General features: G+C 38.4%; 2 protein-coding genes across 2 annotated transcripts; one reads left to right on the forward strand and one right to left on the reverse strand.

The window, feature by feature from the left end:
• Positions 1–2,038: 2,038 nt before the first annotated feature.
• On the forward strand, positions 2,039–4,159 carry LOC146484065 (cholecystokinin receptor-like). The gene has a single exon (XM_085105423.1). It carries the CDS (start codon positions 2,050–2,052, stop codon positions 3,181–3,183), a length of 1,134 nt encoding a protein of 377 aa, XP_084961549.1. The 5' UTR covers positions 2,039–2,049; the 3' UTR covers positions 3,184–4,159.
• Positions 4,160–9,947: 5,788 nt separating this feature from the next.
• On the reverse strand, positions 9,948–17,196 carry LOC146484066 (ubiquinone biosynthesis protein COQ4 homolog, mitochondrial-like). Its single transcript, XM_085105373.1, has 8 exons — positions 17,072–17,196; positions 16,741–16,920; positions 16,147–16,243; positions 15,445–15,547; positions 14,524–14,547; positions 13,316–13,410; positions 12,055–12,156; positions 9,948–11,264 (listed from the first exon to the last, which is right to left on the reverse strand). The coding sequence occupies exons 1-8, from the start codon at positions 17,175–17,177 to the stop codon at positions 11,081–11,083; spliced, it is 891 nt and encodes a 296-aa protein (XP_084961499.1). The 5' UTR covers positions 17,178–17,196; the 3' UTR covers positions 9,948–11,080.
• Between the last annotated feature and the right edge of the window lie 2,161 nt (positions 17,197–19,357).

Here is a 19,357-nt window from a genome sequence, read left to right on the forward strand (position 1 = left end):
AAGTTTAATGTTTTCGGGCGAGATCACAACAGAATCTTGTTATATTTTTGCACGTCTGATCAATTACGGAAACGAACAATCGTCTACATTGAACGACAATTCTTAACATAATGGACCTAATTTGGATTCCCCATGAAAGCTTGTGAATTAATAATCCTTTTCCAATAAATTTCAACATTTAATACGCAAACAGAAAGAAGTAAAAACAGGTCAAACAGCTGCAAGAGTGAGTCCGAAAGCTATCAATTTCATTGTGTCGGAGTGAAGGAAAAATACTCTCATTTTGGAGTGTTACAAGTCAAGGAAATATTACCAGCACAGCCAAAGAATCCATTTTCTTCATAAAGTCTGGAATTGATATGACTTATCCGGACGAGTGGAGAATTTTGCCAATACTTTCCAAAACCACGAGAAAACTAAAAGAGGGTCAGTTAGTGAAACTTAAGTGCGTAAATTAAATGGAGAGGAAACTTTTATTGCGACAAAATTTGTGTTGCTGCTTTTCAGAAGACAGATGATGCAATATTAACCGCGTAAAGCTTCCGGATACGTAGTGGGACATCAAAGACAATATAATAGTGTTAAACCTGGGAGTGGTTATATTACCTTACCTAAGGAATAGGCCTAGGCAAACACGTCTTAAAATAACAATGTTTGTATGGAAATCCGATGTCAAATAAGTTTCATAAAACATCGCTTCTGAAAAATTCATGAATAATCAGTTGGAAACTTTAGGCACTATGCAAATGATTTTACAGAAAATAACTGAGGAATGTAGCTGTGCTAGAAATCATCTACTTGCGTTTTGACATTTCCATACATTTGTCTGTATAGCGAACCAGCCGTGAACTGCTGCCAGAAATAGTTCGCGGGAAAAAAATACAGGGAAATGTATGGAAAGTTCAAAACACGCTGGACGCTTTCTGGCACAGCTACATCCTCCAATTTTTTTTTATATACTGTAAAACCCTTTTCCTAGTGCCAAAAGTTTCCAATACATGAATTTTTCAGAAACGATGTTTTATGAAAATTATTTGACACCAGATTTCCATACAGACACTGTTATTTAAAGACGTGTTTGCCTACTCGTCAAAATGGCGTCGAAAACCGTGATAAGGCCTATTCTTACGATCGAAGAAGTGGATAACGGTACCTGGAGAAGTAAGTACTTCATGATTCCAAAGGGGAAAGAGGACAATTAAGGACCGATGTTTAACAACAATTGGAGTAAGCAACGGCAAACGCCTTAATAGACAGACGCTTTTTCACCTGGGGAAGCAAAAAACAAATTTGTGAGGGAAAGGATGCCCTAAAGTGCAAATTGCTTTCCCAAAATCGACAAGAATTGATAATACGATTCTGTGATATCCTCCATCAAAGGAACCGTTGTAATTAAATGACATGTTTTTTAATTTCAAAAACATCAGAATTTGCATATAACTGTGCTCAAACAGTGCACCTAGTGAGAACATTATAAAAAGATAGTCAAAATATCGCTTCCCTTCCATTCCTGTGTAAACCTAACTTAAAAAAACGAGTTGCCCGTCCTAAATTAGCTGACAGGTTTGTAATAACTAGCCCAGAGAAAATGGTTGTCATCAGTAAAGAGGACAGGGAAATTTTCAGGATCAATTTCTAATGCAGAAAAAAAGCTGTCATGTAACCGACTACAGTTGTTATTTATTTTTCGAAAGATCTCCACAATTTACAAGCATGGAGCCAATTTTTCGGTTCCTACCTTTGTGCCCTTTAAAAGTGTGTTTTGATCGGTTTGGGAGTTAAAAGGTGTGGTGTTTAAATTTATTATGCTTGACATATGTTGTTTATGAATATGCAGAGATATTTAAGTCCGCGAAATGATAAATTGTTAAATTTCAGACCGTCATTAAATTTGGCAATTATTTTTCATAGATGCAACCTCATGCAAGGTAAGGAAGACAGGAAGTAAATTTGGAGCAGTGGGGGAGCATTCAACGTAATAAAAAACGGCTTCTTCAATCTCACATTTAGGATGTTTTTCCCTCTGAAGTAAACCGACCGTGAAGCATAATGGCACCCACCACCTGTGGAAATGAAACTGAAGGTTCCGTTGGTTTCAACAACACGATCAACACAAATGGAACTGAAGATGCTGAGCAGTACGAAGAACCTACAGGGCTACGTATTTTCCGTCTTGTCGCTTTCTCGTTAATAACTTTGGCTAGTCTGATCGGTAACTCGGTAATTTGTAAAGTAGTATGGAGTAAGCCTTCCCACAAACCGTTTTCATACCACCTCGTTGCTAACATGGCCTTTGCTGAAATCCTTAGCAGCCTCTGTTTACCTTTCATGCTGGCAGACCGGGAATTAGAATCCTCGAACATGATCTTCAATAAGATCACATGCGTTTTAAATCCACTACAAGTGCTTTCAATGATGGTAGTAACCCATTCAATGGCTGCTGTAGCATTCTATCGCTTCAGAGTTCTCATAAACCCCTTTTCACAAGCGCCGTCAAGGAACGTAAAAACTATCACCATTACTTGTTTGTGGATAATAGCGGCAGCCATCTGCGTGCCAACGTTCTTAGGATTCAAGTTAGTTAATGGCAAGTGTGTTCTACAGCCTGTTTCGTCCAACAAGACACATGTGATTGCTATTTTTGTGGTAAATTTCGCTGTACCTTACTTTGTCATTTTGGTGTCTTATGGAGCGGTGGTGTTGAACTTACGAAAGCGAATCGTTGAAAAAGCAGCACGAGAAAGAAGCTCAGACTATTCTTTAACAGCTGTTGTTGAAATGGAAGATGCAGTTGAACTCCAAGGTTTGGCCGATAACAAGGAAAGACAAAGAAACTTGGCAGAATGTCAAAGGAAGGCTTTGAATGAGGCAAGAAACCGCAGATGCAGCAAATCAGAAAATCTTGAGAAAGATCTGCTTAAGATGATCTATGCGATTATTCTCATATATATGATATGTTACTTTCCATATCAGGCGATTTTTCTTTGGGAGAAAATTGCTGAAATCGATTCGTTGCAATTTTATTATCATGCGCTGTTGCAGAATTATGTGTTTCTTTTGACATGCCTGCCTAGCGCGTTGCATCCTCTGTGTTACGGGACAATGAACAAGTTTTACGCCAAAGCATTCTCCAGGATTTTCCTTTGCAAAAAGACCTCAAATGCAGATCGTACAGTAAAATGATTACTGACCAAGTGTTATTTTCATTCAGATAATTGACAGATAAGCTGAAAGTCGTGTGGAAATTTAATCGTCTAAGTTTTCGTTCCTTTGCTTGGCAGCATTTTAATTTTCAAACTTGAGTCAAATTGTGATGCTGAATTTAACGCGCGCCGGAAAACTTCAACAACAAAGAAAGCGTGACATATTTTGTAAATATCTTTGTGTACATGTATATGAAATTTCAGTATAACATTATAATCCTGTTTAGTACCTTGCCTTTGAACCAGCAAGTTTTCAAACCAACTGATGTGTAACAAGCTACTTTTAAGTTTGAGATATTTATTAAGTTGCGCCTATTGCATGTCTTTGTGAGGACAGCATTGTTCTTCAAATAGCAGTCTTAGTAAAATTATATACAACGATTAAAGATTTAACTAGTCGGTTATGTAGATGAATGTAAGAAAGTAGCTGAAAGTCGTTTAGTTGAAAGTGTTTAACCAAAGGAACAGAATATGGTGAATCAATTAGTTTTAGTTTCTTTTGTTGGCTCCATTTGTATTCTCGTGTTTGATTCTCATGTTGAGCTTTAGGCGTACCCGGATAACAGAATTGTAAAGAAAACGCGACAACTGTTTATCTAAATATCCTTGGGTGCATATATCAAATGTTTAGTAAAACAACAAGAAACGAAAAAAAGAAAACGAACAAAAGAAAAAAACAAAGAACAAAGCAAACAAACAAAAACATGATTAGTACCTTGCGATTTAAACTAATACGTTTTCATACTGAGTTGTGCTATATTCAAGAAACTTGTAGCCCGTTGTAGCTACCGTTTGCGAGGACACGGGGTATTGTAGCTCCGTAAAGAGCAACGTTTTGTAAAAAAATCATATACCTGTATTAAGGGTTTATTAGTTTAACAAGTCAATCATGTAAAATCAATAAGTTCTTTAAGAAAGATTTAGCTATAAAAATAAACGCAACTAGAGCGAACGACGTTTCGAAGCCAGCATGTCCATATATTTAATTGTGAATATCTCTGAACAGGAACAATGGAGCAGACATACATATGTTATTTAAATGACAAGTGTTGAGATCATGTAAATGGCATATGTATGTGATCCTTTATGTGATGCTTTAATCCAGCCCCAGTTTGAGTATTGTAGTGCTGTCTGGGAAAATTGCGGTAAAACGTTGTTAGATAGATTACAAAAGCTTCAGAATCGTGCCGCTTGAGTTTTAATTTTCTCATGTTACGATGCTGATGCAGGGTTCTTAATACACAGCTGAATACAGCAACTTGGTTGGAAACATCTGTTTACTCGGGGTGCTTTCCATTCACCAAAAATTCTCGGTTTGAATTTTCGGAAATATCGGTCTCGAATGGAACGGGCTTATACCCGGTCATCATATGGTCAGTTTTTGCGTCAGGCTTCTTGACGCCGTTTATCGTACGTGTTCAAACAGTCCGACTGGAAACTTTTGAATGGAACACGAGAATTTTCGAAAATACCGAAATTTCCACTTTTCAGGAACACTGAAAAGGTTGTCCTAAATTTTCGAAAATCTTTTCCGGAAAAGACCCTATTCCATTCGATTCCCACCCGAAATTTTCGAAAATTTCGTCGAATGGAAAGCGCCCTCGGCGTTAAATTCAGAAAACCTTAATCGTATACAAGTCTTTTAAGACTTTTAAAATGGTCTAGCTCAGGAGTACTTATGCTGTAAGTTTGCTAAACGCAACAAAACAGGCTACTCCTTAAGGGACTCTGCGAACAAATAATGGTTGTTCCTTTGCAACGAACAAATTACAAAAGTGCAGCGCTCTGGAACCGCCTATCCTGTGATCCTAGGCAGGCTAACGGCACTTAATCAATTTAAGCAACTATTTAATCTCTACTTTAGGTAAGCTTGAGACATGTTACTGATTCATGGAGAGCAGGTCAAGTTTTCTTTAGGTTTTAGTATTGTTGTTAAGGATTCTTATGATCACTGAACCTACTCGAGTGACGCAATACTCGCGTACCCTCATCGATTTATGTTTAACCAATTCTCCAGACAAAATATCTAATTCAGGTGTTGTTGCGGCATTGGCATCAGCGACCACTGTGCCATTTTCCTGACACGCAAAATTTCACATTTCCGCTCTTTTGTTCTTAAAACAGCTGAAGTGCGACAGCTCAAGAATTTTAACGAAGATGAACTTTTACGTGATCTTCGTATGAATGAATGGAACCGCGTCTCCATGCTCAATGACCCAAATGAAATGTGGAATTCTTGGAAACACCTTGTGATGAGTGTTATTGATAAGCATGCACCGTTGAAAACAAAAAGAATTAGAAACAATAGATCTCCATGGATTACGTATGAGTTGCTACGCGAAATTTACAAAAGGGATTTTTTAAAAAAGAAAGCTACATCTACAAATGATCCCCTGATCTGGAAAGAATTCAAAGACGCAAGAAATAAGGTAAACAAGAAGCTGTTTCCAGCTTATACTCGGGCCATATTTGACTGTGTGGTGCGTAAAGCCTACAATCCTTTAACAGTGATAACCTCCAGCACCGCCAATTCCCCCAAATTGATAGCCTGCGATGTTTGCCCCCTAGCGATCCCAGAATCCTTTGCGCATAACATAGGTCTCTGACGGTTGCTACCCAAGTGCAATTTTACTTCCGGTCAGCCAAAATTTTTTCGCGCGCTTTTTTCGGCGCCGGCCCGTCGCCGATTCAAGTCGCCGTTGGCTGACCGAATAACATACGGGTTTTTTTGTTTGTTTGTTTGTTTGTTTGTTTGTTTTGTGTGTGTGTGTGAGTGTGTGTATTTGGTTATTTATTATTTGATTAATTCCACGAGGATTATCCTGTTCAAGTCATAAGACCCTGAAAAATACACCCTATAACTATTGTCAAACAGACATTTGTTTCCTATTTATACTTTGCTCGGTTGCGAGTAAATTGCTTGTATAGCGAAACGATTAAAGAAAAAATCGAGGTTAGACTGTTTTAAATTCTGTTCAGTTGTTTTTACATTCGGAACGAAAAGAAATAAAAAAAGGAAAAAGATAGTGCAAGGATAAACAATTTCCAACTGCAAGTGCTCTTCAGGGCCAAATAGTGCAGTGTTAACTTCAAACCCGCGTCCCGCGTAACAATATTTACAGCATTTTTTTTTTTTTTTTGTTGGTTTGTTTCCAGCAGCTTCGTTTTGTCTGCGATTCTTATCAACCTGCCTGGCACTCTCATTGCAGATATTTCTAATTTATAAATGCTCTGACAACAATTAAGTTGTTTATTCATTCAAACTAAAGTGGTCTGCTATATCTATATTCTGTTGATTATGGCTTTTTCATATTCTATTTATAAATGATCTATCCTAAGAAGAAGGAAAAAAGAAAGAAAAAAGGAACGCAAACGAAATCAATTAAGAATAACAATTTTAGAGCCAATTCCCTCAGTACAAAACCAACATTGATTACCATCGACAAACACGCCGTAAAATTTTTAGTTTCAACCCCCACATATTTTTCTCTTTTTCTACATTTATCGTACCTACAAAGAAAAAACACACATTAAAGAACTCGTGATTTAAATTTGGAAATGAAAGGGCTTAACGCATGATCTCCCACAGCCCATGATAGCGGATGTGCACTCGTGACACGTGACAAGTAAATCCATGCAAATTACTTGCAATGCTAGTGTAGTCTTGCGTGGGCTGCAAAGCTGGGAAACCACACATTTCACACAATGCGTAATAGGTTTAGGATGTCGTGTTTGTCCTCCGTGTCGTCTTTTAACAGACTGCAATGCAGCAAGTATGCCTGTGTCCCTTAGTGAAAAACAAAAACATCTTTCTCGCCAGGCTTAAAAACATGCCATCACATTTCCTCAAATTTGAGTTTGGCAAGCGTATAGGCTCATAGAAATCTTCCTTTGCTACGTAAAACCCTACATTAAACCCTTTTTTCTGCATTAACAGTTTGTTACGGGGAACAAAGATGGCAGTTCTATTCATCGAAATGAGGTCCCTTTGCCCACGGTCGCATCTTCGATTGTGACCATGGGAACGATTAGCCATAACAAATTCGCACTCAGGATGGAATTATTCGGTTGTGAACCAGGTTGGTATATTAAGGGGAGACCTGGATTCTGCTATGCGATTGATTGGAGAAGAACGTCGTAAAATACTTTACCTTGTTGAAGTTTTGAGTTAGCTTTCATGGTCTATTTTGTAGTCTACGTATTACAGTACACGAGTTACTCTTAGGAGGTAACAAAAAATGCGAAGAAGGAACAAAAAGAACAGGGTCATTTTTGTACATATTCCTAGAATCAGTAGCGAAGTCATCAAAATCAGTTTTCCACGGTGTGTTAACGTTTGGAGATCAAATTCTGCGAAAATAATTCAAAGAATCTTGTAGTGCAATGTGAAAATGAAAGCTGTTAGGTGTATGCTCACTGGGTGTTGTCAGTTAAAATCGATAATTCATGTGACTTTATCATAAAATAGATGAAACTAGTTGATTGTAGTTTGTCTTAACAACCGTGTTTTTGTTTTGTTTGGCAGGTTATTATTTTGTGCTCTGGTAGTTGTCATGTCAGCAGAATTTACTTGCACAACAACATATCTGGATAGCGAGAGCCTGGAGTACCAGGTTATGGCTGAAGACGTCACCTATGTGGTAAGAGCGTGTGAAATGATGGGAAGGGTGAGGAAATTCGGGAAATACGAGGAGGACGCAGGCCTAGATTTGTAGTCTATGTGAGCAAATTGTCATGAATGTTAATTCTTATTTTACGTAGTATATGAGAATTTACATAAACATTAAGCAAATTACTTGACTTTTTATTGGCCTTCCAATACTTTCGCTCGCCACCCATTGGTCAAATGGCGTCACGTGATGCAATTTGTCCCAACTAAAACGGAGACAAATTATGTGATATTTCCCCAAACTTTTGGTATCTCCAGTTTTTCAGCTTAAATCGTTTCAAGGCCATGAAACACTATTTTAAAAAACGTTCCAGTTGGGAAGGCGTTTTGCGACTGGTGCAGACGAGAGGGTCTATGGACGTAGTTGTCGAAAGTGATCGCGGAAATTAAAACAGAAAAAAAAAATAGCATCCAGTCAACATCCTACGCACGATTCAAGGAAAAACGGATGGCAAACACAATAAAACCTTTATTTGGCTTTAAAAGTATATTTGACGGATTTTTGTCCTTGGGCATGGTCTGTTCAATAGCCTCGTTTTTGTGACACTGTTTTCCTCTGGGAACAGGCCATTTTTGCGGACAAATATCCTTGTACTGTTAAGTATATACCAAACTAGAGGATAGTATTTTTTTTTTTTTGCGTTTCATCTCCGCTCGCACAAAAATTAAAGATCGTTGCTTCTATATCGTTTTGTTTCAATTTCATTTTAGGGTACCTATGCTCTGGAAATCACCCCTGGATTCCCGTCTACAAAGCTGCTACGGTTCACGTATGTTCGTTTATTGGTAATCTAGTCATTTAGCTTTAATGTGCCCCAATCCCTCCAAAGTTTCTCTCCCCTTCAAGAGGATTCAAGATAAATTCACGGTCACAGGCTTAATGAGTGACAACATTAGTTATACCAACTAAAATTTATAGTTTCTCTTGCAGAAGATCTCTTTGACTTGTCACGAATCTCCTTCATAAGGTTCACGTACCCAAAGACTGTCCGAGTAAGAAATTTAAAACTCAATAACACGAGATCTTACATCTATATACAATCGCTATATGCTGCTAATGGCTCAAACATTCTTGTGAACTATTTTATTGACAAATAGTTGCTTTCCAGTAGGCTCCAATTGGTCTATTTCTTACGTTGTTTTCCGTTTTGGTTGATTGCTGATTCTCGAATTGGCCTAAGTCATTTACTACAAATCAATATATAGTTCCCTGCCATGTCGGTTCACAAATTCGGTATTTCGCTTGTCAGCATTTTCCTAAGTAGGTGCAATCAAAGAAGACCATTAAAGCGTGATGACCTGCAGTGATACCAAACGATGTGCTCAAAGGCAATAGGAGCTGTTTTGCACAATTCGGAGAGTATGGAAGGAGGGCTTGCAGTGGGTGTGGGGGGTGGGGGTGGTGGGATTCTATTTTTCATCCCAATTTGTTTCAGAGCCCACTACTCCAATTTTTCGGTCAAAACCTCAGCGCCGGAAAAAGTTTTAGTTCCATGCGCTGTCCAGTATGTCTTACCCCTTTCCCTTAGAATAAGCGAACGGGACTCTATTTTTGCCCCTTCAAAACCCTTAATCCACGTACGTCTTTAGTCCCCAGACGCAAGGAGATGAAGCCAAATTGTCTGCAGAAGTCAAGATTTACTGCATTGAAGCGAGTGTTCACGACTTCACTGCTGCTTTCACAAGTTACGTACAAAGTAAAGTGGGTTTGTTTGACCCCCACTTCATCAAACTGCGATACTCTTGTAAGTATTGAGGCTTTGCAGCCATCCAAAGACTGAAGTTCATCCAACGGATGAGATTAATGCTTCAAAAGACAAATGCCTGTGCTTCAAAAATAAGTGAAACTTACAGCTTGAGTCACAATAAACAATATATCACAATTTTTTTATTATGCTGTACAAGGCTGTTCTAAATTTTTGAGTCTGTGGATGAAATCCTAAAGTGTGACTGTGCAAATGAAAGCTACTGAGTGGTACTTTCCTGTAGAGCTGTTTGATATACTCAACAAGGTTGTTCCAACTTTTGAGTCTGTGGATGGAATCCTGAAGTGTGACTGTGCAAATGAAAGCTACTAAGCAATACTTTGGTGTATGACGCTGTAAAGCTAGACCTACGTTGAGTGCCTTGTTGTAAGTTATGATGTTATTCAAGTCTGTGGATGAAATTCTGTGTGGCAATAATTCCAAACACTATCGAGCAGCATTTCTCTTTTGTGTGAATGAAAGTTGCAATTCTAAATTGCAATTGTAAACATATATTGAAATAAAAACCTACTAAGGTTAGGTAGTTGTTTGCTGTGGTGCTTTTTATTCCCAAAAAGTTAAATCAGTTTTCCTTTTTGACAGTGGATCATCAATGTCGTCTTCCTGATGTGCACATTCACCTCAACAAAACGTACACCAACGCTACATAAGATAGCAACACTTGATATGTTTGTTGTCGTTGGCGAGGTCACACCCCGTTGCAACACTTCCAAGTCAATGCTGCTCACCTGGGAAAGCAATGAAGTCGAAGATTTAAACGGGGAGTTCACAAGGAGTCAGACCCTAGCTGTTGCCTTCCGCAACCTCACTGTTGAACCGAAGAGGCTGTCTGTTGGTTTGTACTTCATACGACTGATCGCGGAGATGACAAAAGAGGAAGGGGCCATCGGTTACGATTATGGCTTTCTCCAGGTTACCTGATCTTGTTGCTAAGATACGTGGTGTTCACAAGGTGGTGAAGGGAAGGAGAAATGTTGTTCTAGATGCGACAGACTCTTATGACCCTCACGATCCCACCTCAAAGAACCAAGGGATGGTCTTTACATGGCTGTGCCGAAGAGAAGACGAAGATTTCTTGAATATACAGTCACTTCCGATCGACATTCCGCTCGGAAGGGAGAAGGTTCTTGGAGGTTGCTTTGGATATGGTGTCGGAAGGATGAACACAACGGAGCCTATTCTCGAGATTGAAATAAACAGGATGGTCTCCAAGAACACGTATGTGTTTAAGCTGATTGTTGAGAAAGGAAACCAAACTTCTACTGCTAATCATGCACTGAAAGTGGACTCGCCCATTGCTCCCAGTGGAGCATAGGTCCATGATGAAAAATACTTGGTTACCCCAAAGTTTCTTTTGGATTATAATAGCCCTAGCTAAGATCTGCTTTTCCAGCATAGTCATAAATCGTGTTTGCAAAAAACAAAAACGAAAATATATATTGTTATTTTGCTTTATCTTGCGACGTCTTTTGTATTTTCGGGGCAGGAACAAAGTTCATTCTTCTGCGTAGATCCTCTATCGGTTCGTCGAAATGTTTTTCAAAATAAACGTTCATGAAGAACTTGGACTGATAACCGCAGTACAATGCCCAAGGAATGTAATATTTCCTTAGATTAACACGTTCCCTGTAAATAAATACAAAGGAACACAATGTAATAAAGAAAAGAGCAATTACACTCTACTCCTTGTATAATGGTGGAGGCGCGGTAGTGTCAGTCGATTGCTGGCTTGGTCTTTGTATTGTCTTGTTGTTTTCAATTAGATTATGAGCTCGAGATTTCTATCTTGGATAGCTGATGAGGGCGCAGCCCGAATCAGCTATCACGCGATAGAAATCGAGAGTGTTTTAATATAAATCTACTAGTCGTTCAAAACTAAACAAGTAAGTTATCTATATCCTCATCGCAGACACTTCGAAAACGCGAGGAAGCGGCCGCCATTTTGTTGAAAACCGCTACTCACTATCTATCACAGAATGGATAGCGAGTAGCGTAGCCAATCAGAGAACGGCATTCGTGATAGAACACTAGTAGATTTATACTCAGAAAATTTAGTCAAGTGTAGACCGTAGAATTTCAAAAGTAACGTTCTCCGTTCAATATTTTCGGCTAAATATTGAACGGGGAAAAAGAGCAGCTGCTTTCGGGGTTTAATAGAAAGGTAAAAAATTAACTTTACCTTTGGAATACCGGGGAAAACTGCTGGGGGCAACCCTGTGATGGACGGCTAGCATCCCATCCAGGGGGGAATCATCCTCTCCTGCTTGCGCGCATTTTCTCGTTCTTGTTGTCTGTTACATGTTGATTCGAGTTCTGATTGGCTCATTGTACTATTTACGTTTGTTGTGATTGGTCGGTCACAGTAATTACAATGATTTTAGTTTTGAAAACTGCTCTAAGTCAGTGATTAATTTACCTTGATGTCAATCTTATCGGCGCAAAAATGGAGCTCAACGCACACATTGGAAGTCCTGTTTGGATCATCTCGTACCACTTGACGGCTATTTCATGAGGGACGCTATAAAAAGGACAAAACTAAAGTTTTAAAAAAACATTTAAAATGCTAAGCAGATCCAAGGGGAGGGGGGAGGAGAAGTTTTATCCAACACGTGCTCATGGAATTCCCCCCCCCCCCCCCCCCACCATCCTCGGACAGATCCCCGGACATTAGGCCAATGCCCCATGCTAGACGAACGAGCTGTTCAAACGCCCCGTGGTACAGCTAAAAAAAATAAATTGATTTCTAAATTGAGTTTATCTTCATTCTAAACAAAGCTTATTCAGGTCAAACGAAGTCTCAGGTAAGTCTTATTTCTCAGTATTGCTCCAGCGACCTTTCGTTCTGAGGATCTTCCACTTAACAAATGGTAAACGGATCATAATGCACTTTTGAGTTTTGGATGCACGCGAGAAGTTGCTTAGCGAGAACGAAGCGTAAGAGTTGCTCGAGGTCTAGCCCAGAGCGAGTCTAGCTTCAATAGTCTAAACAGAGAAATATAATTTGTTTTTAGTCAAGTTACCAACGTGTATTAATCACGTACTAGCTTGCGCCAGCGTGTACCCATGTGTAAATAGTAACGAATCAGAGTGTGCGCTTCACTTTAGGACCTTTAGAAATATTATGTTATAACAATTACTAGTTTTTTCCACCTGAGACATACTCAATCAGAATTCATTAAATTCCAAAACAACAGTGAGCGAGAAGTATTCATCAGCACTGCACTATGTCACAAAATACCTGGAGCTCAATTCTGATGTATTATGTGCAGATAAATAAAGACAATGTTATTATTAAAAACCGACTCATTGGATAACAGAGTTCCTGAGTTTTGATTGGTTTTGCATCCATAGTATATGGCATGCTATCAGTAAGGCGTGGTATACGGGAAGAGTATATCACTAAATCAGCAATATCACTAAATCAGCAACATTAATTTTAGCGATTTTTCGTGGCTGTTTTGAATAAAACAATTATTCCATTTGCACTTCACTCCTTGTTAGATACGAGGTGATTTATCATCTTGTATCCAACGCGCACTCATGGAATAATTGTTAAAGATACCTGGACTGAGCTTCATAGGGACTCAAAAGTGAAGATTGCAAGAACCAGTGTTGTCCTGTACCCTTGTGTATTGATTAAAATTAATATCGATCATTTTGGTGATATTGAATCAAACCTGATTGATAATCCAGCTAGAGTGTGGACAAAGTCATGAACTTCTCTGTACCGCTGCATTACATAAGCAAGATCTGTGTCATCTATAAACTTCACCTGAAAGGGATCAATATTATTATAAAAATATGTTAATCCTTTTGAAAAATTATATACTGGATGTGGCAAACACGGTGTCCACTCGCCCCAGACAAGTGACTTTGCCTCGTGGACAAGTGTGTAATAAATCTCACTTGTCCCGTGTTCAGGAAATATTTAAGATCATATCATATCATATCATATCATATCATATTATATTAGTTATTAAGAAAAAAAAAGGAATTTTAATACAATTTATCTTGAAGATCAGCATACAGTCAGTTTCTGCAGCAGCTGTAGAACAGGTCAATGAAAGTGAGTTGTGTACTATTGGTTTACCTGCCATTTTGATTTGTGTGCATACTGAAGGGGACCTGGGACTCAGTAGGGTAAAAAAATCCAGTATATAAACAATAGCCTCCATTTGGCGTGAAAATATGCTCAGATATTTGTCCGCGGACATTATCTGTTCCGAGAAGCGAACAGTTTTCGGAGAGCAAAGCTCGAGGAAAACTGTGAGCTTCGAGGAACAGATAATGTCCAAGGACAAATATCTGAGCATATTTTTAAAGCCAAATGGAGGCTATTGTGGTTATTGCCCTTCAAATATTTTTCGCAACATGTAGCAACGAGCTTAAGTATTTGAACATTTCGTTTAAGAACAGTTTACCGTCAAAAACGTTTAGAGCGTATGTTGTTTTCTGATGCTGCTTTATCGACCAGCAGGTTTATCTCTCCTTCTGTCACAAAAGCAAACCGTTCCCCCATATTGACATTAATTTTAATTGTAAACAAGACGCGCCTTGAAGTTTTTGAAAATGGGGAATATCACTTGGGGAATATCATCGGATATTCCCCAGTTTTAGCTGGGGTATATTCGGTCATGTGAGGCGTTTAGACCAATCACGCGCAAGCGAAAAAATATTGGATGGATTATAATTATTGTTAGACTCTCTGGGTAACTGTCCTACAAGCAAAATGGCTGAAAGCTGGGTTGTTTTCCATTTGGTTTAAAATTTCTGGTCTGACCAGTGAGGAATGCAAATTATTGGAATGCATGAATATTCTGGACATTTTCCAGAATACACTTGGTCAATAAGGACTATGTATTAATCAGTAATTAATTAGCCATACCTCATCTCTATCAGGTGTAATTCCCTATAACAGAAACAAAAAGATGAACGAGACAAAAGTATCATTGTTTATTAGTAATTAAAATATTAATTATAGTATTTTCCCCTGGCCACAATAAAAAAAAGCTGAGTTATACTAAATGTATATATTTATAGTGATGCCTCAAGGGCTGCTCAATTACAATGAATAGAATAAAAAGATTTCTTGTACCAGGATGTTTCTCTTCAGTGAAAACATCTGGTGAAATCGGCCACACCCAGTGCAAGTTGCATCACCATTTTTGCATAACTTTTTCAAACCTTTTCTTTGTACGTGCAGATATGCAAGCATTACAAATTAAAATATATTTTGCACTTAGCATTTTCCTTAACTTAATGACTGGTTCCTGTAAACATACATCTTAGGACATCATCTCTCTGCTCAGTTTTTACCACACATTCTCTCATGAAAAGTGAGAAGACCTAGCTTTGAGATTAATAAAGACATTAAATTCAAACCTACTCGATTAAAATACAGTAACCAAAATGCTAAAAATAACTTTAAAAAATCTAAAAAAGGGTGAAAACTTCTTGTTTACCCTTTTAAAGAAAAGCTTTAAAATTAGAATGTGCAGTTCCAGAAAATATCCATATTCCCCCCACAGACAGTCTTTTGTTTTGCACCCCTGCTCCCCCTAGGAAATTCCAGTTTAGCTTCATACTTTGCTTCTAAAATTTTCACTTTTAAGACCCCCCTACCCCCAGGAATTTTCAATGACCTTCCATGGAGAGGGTATGGATTTCTTCTGGAACTGCACAATCAATACTAAGACCTTGAAAAAACAGTAAGCTTTTAGCCAAACACATCTCTTCAAGAAAGAAAATTTTTTTCACCCTGGTAAACAAATACAATTCTGGTTGTTTATCATCAACATAAACCTACATTGAGGTCCATACCCCTGATGTATTCTCTTCCAAATGATCCATCCGGGAGCTGCCGCAGTTTATCAAGCTTAAGCGAGGATGAGTTTAATTGAGGTCTTTCGCTAAAGTTGGGGAAAAAATTAAGAGCAAAATTTCACGCAGAAATTACAGATCAGTGGCATTTGCCCATATAAATAATTTACATTTTCATTTATTGCAACAGAATTGCATACATCAGTGAGAATACATAGCTAATACATAACATTACTTCTGTTCTGCATTTTTAGTTATGCAATGACTTGGAAAAACTCAGCTACAACCAACTAAGAACATGAAGGAGGGCAACCACATAATAATGATAATAATTATAATGATAATAATAATAATAATAATAATAATAATAATAATAATAATAATAATAATAATAACAATAATCACGTGCTCTCAATAAATTATCACACAAGAGTTTTGGGCAACAAGTTTACTGAGTCTATGAAACAAGTTTATGACTGACTGATCAACAAAAGCTTGCATTCCGATAAGCTTAGTGACGTCATATGATACACATCTGATTAGCAAAAATTATTAAACGTAATTAATGCTCTAGCACAATCCAGGCATTCTAGCTCGGTTGCATCATCTTATACAATTTTTTTTAATCTATTTTTTTCTCCCACCCCTCCCACTATGCCAATTCATTTGTATACCACAATACACCTACTGTAATATTTGTTGTCCAACTGGGTCTTCAGCCATTCTCTGATGCATCCTCCTAAGTGCAAGTAGTCCTGTTGTTTCTCCAAGAGTTGCCACCATATCTGTTAACAAGAATTACTTATTGATGCTTTGTTTGGGTAAATTACTCCAAAAAGTGATGTGAGGCTGATCAAAAGAGGTAGAGAGAAATTAAGTGAACAACTATTTTTGTTTGTAAAACTCATGGGACCTGCATGGTATTCAAAAGTTAAATATTTAGTTGTAATGGTTTTACTATCCAAGTGTCTGATACCCAAATGCAAGAATTTTCTGATTATTTATTCTTGAATGTAAAGTGTCCCCAGTGGGAAGCAACTTGTGGCCAGTTAGTTAAGAAGCTGGTACACTAAAGTAACTAAAAGTAAGTAAATGATTGACTGCCTGCCTACCTGAGGATTAATTAACTGACTGACTGACTGACTGACTGACTGACTGACTGACTGACTGACTGACTGACTGACTGACTGACTGACTGACCACCCACGACTGGCCATGAGCAAACTGACTGACTGACTCAAGATCATTAATTAAATAAAAACACATGAGTGAGAATCCTTACCTGCCCTTGTTGGGTTGTACAGTGCCACAACAGCAGAACCTGCTGTAAGCAAGATTTTCTGCAGCATGGATGTTGGAATATGAGACTCGTAGAGTTGAAAACCATGATCAAAAGATCCACTCTGCTCCTCTGAGGCATTGGTGTTGTCATTAATATCATCTTTTAATTCAACTTCAAATCCTTGTGAAAAATAAGAATGCAATTAAAATACAAAATAGTAAGGGCACACTTCGCGTGCATGGCTGTATGCATCTTCAAATTATGCACATCCTCTCACTCTAAGCCGTATTTTTCTGTCTGCCGCCATAAAATAGTAAGTTGTCAAGTTTACCTGCTGATAAATAACGTCTTCCCTTTGAATGCCTCCAGAAATTACACAAAATTCGTAACGCATGACCATTTCCTCGAGTTCGAACTATGGCCGTCGTCGCCGCCATTTTGTTCCAGTACCAGACCCTCTCTGCCTGAAGAAAAATTCCCGCGCTTCTTTCCGCGCTTGTTCAAGATGGCAGCTGATTCAAGTACAAACTGAGCCGGCGCCGGCCATTCTTTACTAAAAGGAATTTAGGTTTTGCTATTGCTAACTGAAGTTATTGAGTCTTTTGATAATTCTGCTTAATATAACATTTTTTGAGTCCGACAATGAAATGAAATGTTCCGTGTCCGAAATATTTCGTCAGAGTGAATTCATGGATTAATTTATTAGCCCTGACGAAAAGCTACCGTTCGAAACGAAACGTTAGCACTTGAATCTCTTTACGACGTCCAAATGACCTTATCCGAGTCTGTTGATAAAACCAAACGTTTTTTCCACTTCCCACCAACACAGCACCACAGCTTCTTTAGAGACTAACTTCTTTATATATTAGAATCACAGGCTGAGAAACTGATAAGGATCAGAGACCCAGTAGCCCTAGTCTCCACGCGTTCACACAGTGAAAAACGCATAAGACCCTACGGAAACGTTCGCTACGCAGGATACATGACCAGGGACCCGTTTCTCGAAAGTCCCGGTAACTATGTATACCTATCGGGCCCGGTAAGTTACCGGGATTTTCGACAAACGGGCCCCACGGTCATGAGCTCTAGGCAGTAAATTTAAGTGCTGGAAGGAAAAACTTAACGTCCTATTGAAGATATGCCTTAGCGAGGAGTTGGGCTCCACACGAAGTAAAGAGGAAATCTTTGAACTCGGTGGGATTTGACCCTAGCTCGGATATTGATCATCGATGTTCTTCCGACTTAGCTACGAGTCAAAGACAGGAGCAGCAGATTGTGGTTTACTTAGATGATAATTTATGGCAGTGAAGACTGTGAAGCCCGTAGGGTACATGAAGATGTTGTGCTGCACAGCACTGCCGAGTACACTTGAATTTACACTTAAATTCTAGTTAAATTCTCTTGTCAGCCTCGCAGGGTTCCATAACCAGTGCTGCATAACATCAGTTTCATGTGTTCTCGATTCACTTTCTGTCCACTCAGGGGAGATAGCTCTTTGATTAGTATCAACAGCAATGAAATTTTGCTCATAACATTTTTTTTTGTCAAAACTGAAACTACAATTTAAGAGGGAAAGAAGCTCGTTTAATCATTTCATTACTTATTAAGTACCCAGTCTCCGTAGCAGACAATTTTTTTCGTGTGTTCATGTCTTTCGGAATACTCGCTCAGGCCGTGTAAAAATCTCTAGCATTCAGCAAGGCCCCGCGCGACAAATAATAACAGTATAAAGTTCACTTTTTGCCATCCAGTTTTCTTCAACTTCCTCGCGACTCGCCCACACACAAAAAAAACATTCTCGCGAGTGATCCTTCTTGAAGTCAAATAAATAATTTTTCTTCACAGGTCGCGCGATAATCACTGTTTTTGGCAAGTTTGTATTTGCCGTCCTTTATTCCCAAAGGGTAATATCTTAATGTCGCACCTATTGTTTTATTTCGTTTCCGCGGCCATAAATTTCACGAGTCCTATTGAACTCATTAATAACCTAAGAAAAATTGTGTTAAACTTAATGTTCGCAAGTTCTTAGGACGCGTAACTCACTGTGGAAATACTTGGATAAAACTGCATCAACAAATTTTTCAATGGAACTGAAAGACAAATTTCGTAGAGTATTTTTGAGTAGGTCTAGTTGTATAAATCCTCCTTCTCGAAAGTCGAAAAAGTAGATTAAACCTCATAGATTAATAAGATCATTATTGATTTGGCAATTTACAAAACAGATTGAGTGTGACCTAGTATTGTTTCAAAACACGCAGAAAGCCGAAATAAAAGTTTGTCCGCGCTAAATAACCAGAGTGCTGATTGGCACATAACATCAAAACGCCGGTTTTAATTTCATTGATTTAATTCCTCCACTTACAAAATGTAGTCACTAGGGATATTTTCTTGACAGCAAATGGATGATCAAGGTTTTAAATTAAACAATTGTATTTCCTTGCCGAGTTGCCGACGTGTTTATTTGCGTGCAAAGCTGGTTTCGAGTTAGCGTGTTACGATTCTCATCCATTGTGCTTCTCACGCTTCTTTTAGCATGCAAGAACTATCCACAACGCAGTCATTGATGTTAATAACATGGACGGCTTCCCTAACTTTTGCGCCCGCAGCATTTCTTTGT

Source organism: Pavona decussata, unplaced genomic scaffold, assembly GCF_977016875.1.
Source record: "Pavona decussata unplaced genomic scaffold, jaPavDecu1.1 SCAFFOLD_37, whole genome shotgun sequence".
Classification (NCBI taxonomy): Eukaryota; Metazoa; Cnidaria; class Anthozoa; order Scleractinia; family Agariciidae; genus Pavona; species Pavona decussata.